Source organism: Pteropus alecto, unplaced genomic scaffold (genome assembly GCF_000325575.1).
Source record: "Pteropus alecto unplaced genomic scaffold, ASM32557v1 scaffold115, whole genome shotgun sequence".
NCBI classification, from domain to species: Eukaryota; Metazoa; Chordata; class Mammalia; order Chiroptera; family Pteropodidae; genus Pteropus; species Pteropus alecto.
In genome coordinates this window covers 3233209-3241278 of record NW_006436814.1, presented here as the reverse complement: position 1 = coordinate 3241278, position 8070 = coordinate 3233209, and the positions used below count along the sequence as shown (strand labels likewise).

General features: G+C 35.7%; 1 protein-coding gene across 3 annotated transcripts in view; it reads left to right on the top strand.

Moving 5' to 3' along the window:
* AHCTF1 (AT-hook containing transcription factor 1) overlaps positions 1–8070 on the top strand; it is a 69866-nt gene that overhangs the window by 58649 nt on the left and 3147 nt on the right. For 2 of the 3 annotated variants that reach the window (XM_006914268.3, XM_025048512.1), the window contains exons 32-33: positions 1959–2167; positions 3633–5457. In XM_006914268.3, the coding sequence (XP_006914330.1) occupies positions 1959–2167; positions 3633–5457 (2034 nt within the window). Of the gene's footprint in view, positions 1–1958; positions 2168–3632; positions 5458–6691; positions 6778–8070 lie in introns of those variants that run through there. The other variant, XM_025048513.1, reaches the window with a different exon arrangement.

The window sequence follows — 8070 nt, the reverse complement described above, 5'->3', positions numbered from 1 at the left end:
CCTGCTGCTTGATTTTTTGGGACTCACATCTACACAGGGCAAATTCCATTTTTATTCTGTTTCTGATAACTTTAAGGCTAGATCAGCTTATTATTAGAAAAAGAGTCTCAGATGACTAAATTTACTCCAGGGAAATTAACAAATATATGGAAGTCATTTGATTTTTTTTTTTAACCTAATGTACATTTTTTTGGCTGTACAGAGATGAGGAAGATACATTTTCCTCAATTAGCTCACAGTTGGGTTTGGGGAAGGCAGACCTATGCCCAGAAGTTGTCTGAGCATTTCATGTGAGGACATAACACTGCTATGTTATGATGTTGGTGCTGTCTGAGTCTAGAGCTCATGCTCTTTATTATATTCTTCTGCCCATCACATTATGAATAAGGCTTAAGGTACAGGCTTGAATAGACCTGTTTACCCCAAATTAAGAATGTAATATTTATTGTAAAATAGAGCATAGTCTAACATGTAACATAAAAATGCCTATAACCTGGTTACCCATTTTAAGACTCCATATTAATAAAGCGTCTTTTTCCTTAATTTTTTTTTCTGTGCATAGTTTTCCCCAAATGTTGACGAGATTATAGTAGCTAAAGAGTACAGGAGCTTGAACAAGACTGCTTGGATTTATAATCCAGTTCTGTACTTACTGTGTATAAGACTATAGGCTATACTTCTGTTTCTTTATAAAACATTAATAGCTTTAAATGTTAATAGCTCAATAAATGATAGCTAAGCTACTATAAATTACCAACAAAAAAGCATCTTTTTTTAGTTAACATGTTTAAGACATTTTTCCATGTCATTAGTATGGATTAATCCTGTCCTTTTTAATGGCATTAATAGTTTTTCATAGTATGGATGTCCTGTGGTGTGCTTAACTACTTATTGTTGAACATTTGGGCTGATGGCCATTTTTATTTTGCTATTTCATACCTGCAGTGAATATTCTTGTGTATATATTGTTGCACATTCTATGTCAATGTTTCTGTTAGGTAGATTCCTAAACGTGGACTTGCCCGGGTCAAGGAGTATGCACAGGTTTTTATATATTTTTTTTTTCCGATAAAAGTTGTTTATGCTTTCATACACTTACAAAAGATTACAGTATAAATTTCCCATTCATCACTGCCAAACTGACAGATGAAAATCACTTTGTTTCGTTGTATATTAAGGAATATTATTAGCATCAGTGTCTATTAAAAGTGTAAAAATGTTTTTTCCTAGTTGGCTTTTTAAAAAAAAAAAAACTTTTATTTTTGTTAAACACTAAAGATTTTTATTTTTCCCCTCCTTGAGGCATTTTGGGTTTTGTGTCATTCACGAACTAAATCTAAATATGGCCTGTGAGTACTAATGTATAAAACTTTGGCAAAGAAGGTGAAAGGAGGAATTTGTTTTTAATGAGCTGCCCGCCCCCAAGTTTTTTTTAAGTGGTGAAATATATTTGTGGCCACTTGGGTGTTTTGTGCCAAAAGAGATATCTAGTCCTTTTTACAGCCAGATCAGAGCCCGGTCTACATGTCCTATGTGTACTTCTGTAATGGCCCAGCAAGGATAGCTGGTTGTCTAACCCAATGAGCATATTTTTCAGATTAATAAGAAACAAATATTTGAGCTCCTCAAAGCAGTTATCCATCATATTGATGTTTCAGAATAAGGGCAAAATTTTTGAGAAAAACCAGTGTCATTTTTAAATACAAAATTTATGTCATTTGTTTTATCTTTGTGGAAAGAAAATATTGTTTGAACTGAATAACTGGATACTGAAGAAACAATGTATAAATTTTAGTATGCTTTTCCCTTTTGAGCTATTAGAACCTTTTTGCAATATAACAGTTTTTCAAGGAAATAGTCTCAAGTGCATTGTAACCTTTTCTGTTTGCTCCTCAAATTGTATATTTATCATTCTTTCAATTTAAAACATGGAAGATTAACTCTGATTTTTCTTTCAGCTACGGCCGATGTCCTTGGTGATAGTGGAAGCTCTGGGCTCATTACCTCTGAAAGTCCTGTTATCTCCAAACATAGGCTTGACCAGAAAATAGCTTTGAACATAAAAGAAGTTCATGAACTAGAAGCTGGTGCACTAAAAGCAAGTGTTGACTTACCAGAAGAAAAGCCTCCAATTTCTGATGATCCGCCTGATACTCAAGAAATTCATGTAAAAAACTTTAATTTCTTAATTCTTTGTCAGTCTTTGTTTTGATTTAGTTAGGCTTCAAACCTAATATATTCATTTATTTGATTGCTATATAAAAACCTTTTTATGAAAATCTGGTTTAAAAGGTGTATAAATATTTTGTGGACTATAAAAGGTCATATCCTTTAAGAAATTGTTTTTCATGGAAACCAAAAGGCTGTGTTTAAAAAGTCACAGTTTTAACAATTTAATATTTGCTTGGTATCTGGTCCAAATTAAAGTTCTTTTAGCCCTAAGAAAACATACTGGCTACTCCAGAGACAAGTATGACATTGAAACTATTAAAAGCATATATTTGAAAATAATTGAATATGGTTAAATAGAACTTTTTCCCCATGCATACCTGTGTGAGAATGATATTCACTTAGCTGGGGTTGAATTTCTATACATCCCAGAAAGGATTTTTTTCTTGGTACTTAATATGACTTATGATTCTAAAAATTCCACCAAATCTTTTATCATCAACAGGCAACTTTTATATGATAAATTCATTTAAGATGAAAAACCAATTCTTCTAATTATTTATAGAAATTCGTATAGTATTTGGAAAGTTTCTTAACTCATAAAAATGTCATGGTTGTCCATATTCATTTTCATGGGTATTCTCAACTGTGAAATAGATGGATAAAGTCCTTATTCCTTCAGCTGGGAAGCTAAAAAAGTTGTGGGTGTGGCATAAGGGGGAATCCTCATTACTGGGTATTTCCAGTCTTTCATCTCACTAAATGCTTGGGGAATGGGAAAATGTCATTGTCTAGGCGGGCGGTAATGTTCTATCTTCTTGGTCAGGAGATCTCTCTGTTACTTTCTACCTCCTCCTTTTTCTCCCCTTCCCTTACCAAAAGGTAAATGCAAGGACCATTCCTTCCTCCACCAAACCCTTGCAAGAGAGGTACTGAACTTGAAAGCCTTAGGAATTTCATGGTTTATGCAGCCCCAGCAAAGGGAAGAGGATTGAGTCTAGCCCAAGGGAGCTTATGTAGGTGAATTCTTCTTCAACCTTATGGGGATCATGCTGTTTAGAAAAGTGTGGATAGTTAGGTAGTTTGGGGGTTGATTCTTTTTCTCCAGTTAAATTTTTTTTTCTTGGGTGAGAATAAAGTAAGTCCTTAATTCTTCTCACAACTGTTAGCATCATGATAATTTTCAAGGTTTTGTTAAGATTATTTTTTTTAGCCAGGGAAATGTGGAATGTCTACTTTAATTCCATTCAGAATCTCAAAATCTTTCTGTCTAGTAATTTTGACTGAGAAAGTCTGTTTGCTTAAATGGATGTTTTAGATAAGTAAACCCATAAGTATATGCTATATCAAATGTAGTTTAACAGTTCATATACCAAGGGTGAGATGGTCATCTTAAAACATTATGCTTTACATTGAAATAAATATATTAAAATTCTTTAACCAGTTTCTTTAATTCATTTCAGGTGATCGAACATGAAAAGCTTGAAGTTCAAGATTCAGAACAAGAGGCTAGGAGTCTTTCGTTTCATGAGTATCCCTCAGGAACTCTTAAGCTTCAATATAATTTTGAGACCATAGAGCAACAGTTCTGTGACTTGCCTGATAACAAAGACTCTGCTGAGTGTGACATTGCTGAAGTAGACGGAGAACTTTTTGTGGCTCAGAGCAACTTTACCTTGATATTGGAAGGTGAAGAAGGAGAAGTTGAGACAGGCGATTCTGCAGCATCTGATATGTTAGCTAAAGCAGCTAACATAGCAGCTGAGGAAAAACATGTATACGCTGGGGAAAATGATAATCGTGGGCATGTTGCTAAATTGCCATCGATCATGACTAGTGATCAAGAGTCCCAGAAGGTAGAGACATTACCATATGTGCCTGAACCAATTAAAGTGGCAATTGCAGAAAATTTACTAGATGTAATTAAAGACACAAGAAGTAAAGAAATTACTTCAGAGACAGTGGAACAGTCCATTCATGAAAACATACCTCTAATAAGCCAGAAAGTAGTGTCTTCCACCAAGTTAGTCAAATCTACTTTTAAGACTGTTCAGGAAACAAGTACGGTGACTTTAAATGTCAGTCAGTCTGATGACATGGTTTCCTCCAGAACTCGCACAAGAGCACGTGTCCAAAGCCAAGATGTCAGATCAGTGTCAGTGCGACAGGAAGAGTCAGCAGATGTTGCTACTCCTGAAATGCCAGGGCTTTCAGTTAAGAAGAAAACTAGGAAAAAAGCAGACATTTCTGAGGCTTCCGAAAGTGCCTTTTCTGACGTCAAAGAAATATCTCAGAATCAGCAAATACCTCAAAATTCTATTACTCCTAGGAGAGGAAAGAGAAAGAAAGAAATTAATCAAGACACATTAGAAAGTATTAATTCTGTCGAACGAGAATTACAGGTTACTCCAGGTAGGGAATTAAGAAGGTTGAGATCATCGCAGCTGTTGGAACCGTTAGCTAAAGAAACTTCTTTTAGAAAAGAAGTTAAGCTTTCATCTGTTACGAAACAGACTCCTAAAAGAATTAAAAAATCTGTGGAAAATCAGGAAAGTGTTGAAATTATAAATGATCTAAAAGTTAGTAAAGTAGCAGATCCTAGCAGAAGCGCCAGAAAATTGAGACGTGCTGGTTTAGAAGCTTCTGAAGATAAAGGACATGGACAAGATGGGAAGTCCAGTGAACAACCGCCTGTTCAGCTTAGTAGTAAAAGAGTTAAAAAGGGAGATGTGAGTGCATCAGATGTTATAGAAAACTCTAAACTTGATTCATCACAGTTGACTCTTCAAGCAGAATTTGATATGCCCGCTACACCTAGGAAACGTGGTAGACCAAGAAAACTTCATCCATCACAGGATGTAGGGTCCGAGGCTGTTAAGGAAGAGAGAAGTCCCAAGAAGAGCAAAACTCTCAGCATGCCAAGGAGATCTGCAAGAAACACCCCAGCTAAAAGTGAAAGTACTGGTGATGGAAAACCAGCTTTAGAAGAATCCGTTTTCGTGCCAAATGAACTTGCTACAGTGATGAGCTCTAAGAAAAAGATTACAAAAAAGACTGAAACTCAAGGCCAGAAACGTTCCTGTCACTCAATACCAGAAAAAGGCATAGATGAAGAAATGACAGACGAACCAAATGACCAAAAAGAAAAAATGCTTGCCACTCCTTTGACTAGATCTTCCCGTCGCACAAGGACTAGACCCAGCAAGGCTGGCTTGATGCCTGACCTTTCTGAACCAAAAGACGAGTCTTTACTTTCTCCTGTGCCAAAAGTCCCAAGGAAAGAGAAAGGTACTTTAATTTCTGTCTGAAGCACAGAATCATTTTATTCAGTCTTCAGCTTAAAACTTGTTTTAAGTATGATTTAAGGCACTAATTGATTATTTCTTCTAAAAATAGTTTGTAGTCACAAAGAGTTCCTCTCCCTCCAAAAAATAACCAATTTTGATCTTTCGATAGTAAAATTTAAAGGTTTTATATTTTAAAGTTTATTTGGAGAGTCAAGAATTTTCTGGTTCAGTATAACCTTTTAAATCGTATAATTCACGTGACTTAGGTTTAATTTTTTAGAACAGTATCATTTTGCTTCATTCTGCCCTCATATCCTAAGTAACTTAATTTCGGTTTCTCCCCAGATAGAATCGGCATTTTTAATCTAAGTATCAGGTGTTTGGCTCTTGTGCCAGGTGGTATCCATAATCTCAGATTGTTTTGAAGGGAAACAGTTTCATTGATTAGGATACAGATTACTTGAATCCATATTCCCTGTGGCCCATAAAGCGGCCTGGGTCCATGCCCAGCCTCCCTCAGAGTCGAGGATGCGCTGATAACTGGATCCTTCCTTTGGTTGATATAGCTCATAGCTTCTCAGCAGGAGTGACATCTCTGCTAAAGGAGTGAAAATACCTTCCTGCTTATGTTTCAAACACAGATATATATATATATATATAAAAAAAATACGTAAACATCTGTGCTATTAAGATTTCTTGTAGTGGGAGGGGGGAATTTCAGTGAGAGAGGCAATTAAGAAAAAAAGGTCAGAAAAGGCGGTGATGAAGAAAAGGTTCAGACACTGGTGGAGCTGAATAGATCCCATTAGGGCACTTCTTTGTAAAAGTGATGAAAATGATTAGGTACACAAAATGTGGTTGTTTGCTTAAGTTATGGTTTAAGATTTGAATTTCAGCAAAGCAGCTCAGGGACTTATAAGTAAAGTAAATGACTGTTTTATTTAAATTTTTTAAAACTGTTGCATATGTTTTTAAGTGCATTAGTGGACATTCTATATAGTTACCTTCTGACTTTAGGAAGGCCAAGAAAAAGATAAACTATTTAAAAATCGGGAAATTGATAATTTTCTATCTTCGACATTTAGGTTATATTAGAAAGCTGGAGGCTGTCCTATTTAATTGAAACCTGTCAAACAGCTATCTTAGGATTTTATTTAAATGTGCTTTATAGCTAAAAGAATGTAAAACTCGGACATTTCAATAGATTTCCTCTAATTTCCATTCCTCACCTGCAGATGTTTAAGAAGGGCCTGTTGTATGCCTGAGGCTACACATTTATCAATTCATTTGATTCTCACTACAACCCAGTTAAGTACAGGTACTATTACTTCCTTCTTTCCACGTTGAGGAAATTAAAGTTTGAGGAAATTAAAGTTTCGTGAGGCTGAGTACCCAAGTCACCCAGGTAGTGAGCCGACTCCTGCTGGCTGGTGAGAGCCAATCGTTAAAATATTCAGAAATGTTAACAATTGTTAAATTGTTCCGACCAGCCGTGGTAGAAACATCTATACCACGGAAATGAATAACTGCTATGATACATCAGAGCTGCTTTTTGTTTTTTTCCAGAAAGCTGTTCACCAGTACAGCTGGGTTTCAACCTAGGTTTTTTTGAACTCCTAAGCCCTTAACTAGCAAGGCCATCAAAACTTACACTCAGAAAGTTTACAGAGAGGGAGATGAAGAAGTTAACAAACAGATATAACAGTCTTGTCTGGCTAATAGAAGCATGTGGAAGGAATGGTGGATACTCAACACTTTTGCGCGTGATAGTATATTTTTGTATTTCCTTACCTTATTCCTTTGAAGTGGAGGGGGAAATCATACGTGAAGATGATGAGCTAGTCTTTGAAAAGCCAAAGAAGTTGCTCCAAGTAGCCTCCAAAGAAAAAAAACAATGTATCATTTTCACAGAAGGAATATATTGACATGTTTGTCTGGTTTTTGACATGAAAAGTGGGAAGTCACCACCAGTAGCCGAGACCATTTCTGCCACTTACCAGCTGGGAGTAGAGAGATGTCTTATTTCTGACCTTGTGCCTAGTTTTTCTTTTAAGAATCATCTTCAAAAACAGAATTTGACATCTTAAAGAACTCTTGATTGTCAAATTAGGTAAAGTAACATTGGTTATTTTAGTTCAAAGATTTGTTAAATATATCCTTGAAATATTATAAAAGCAAACATCTATAAAGCACTTACCATATGATGCACATTGTTCTTAATCCTTTAATCTTCACAGTAACTTTATAATGCTATTATCATTCCCATTTTATAGAAAGTCAGGCACAGAGAGGTCTCAGTAACTTACCTTTGGTCTCATAGCTAGTAAATCCAGAAGCCGGGATTTAATCCCTGGCAGACTGGTTCAGCTACACCTTGCCACTTCCACAGCTGCATCGCTACCATGGGAACCCTAGGGTAAAAACAAAATACCCCGAGGTAATTACATGTTTTAAACCAATTCTTAAACCATTTTTATTTATCTGTGGAATAGCTTCCTGTCAGCTCGTTTTGCTATATTATTATTTTGTTTGCTTTTTCTTTTTGTGATGTGGACTTTTCTGTTGTTCCTCTTGACTGGAACAATTAAGAGTGAGCTGTCAGTGAAGAGGGTTC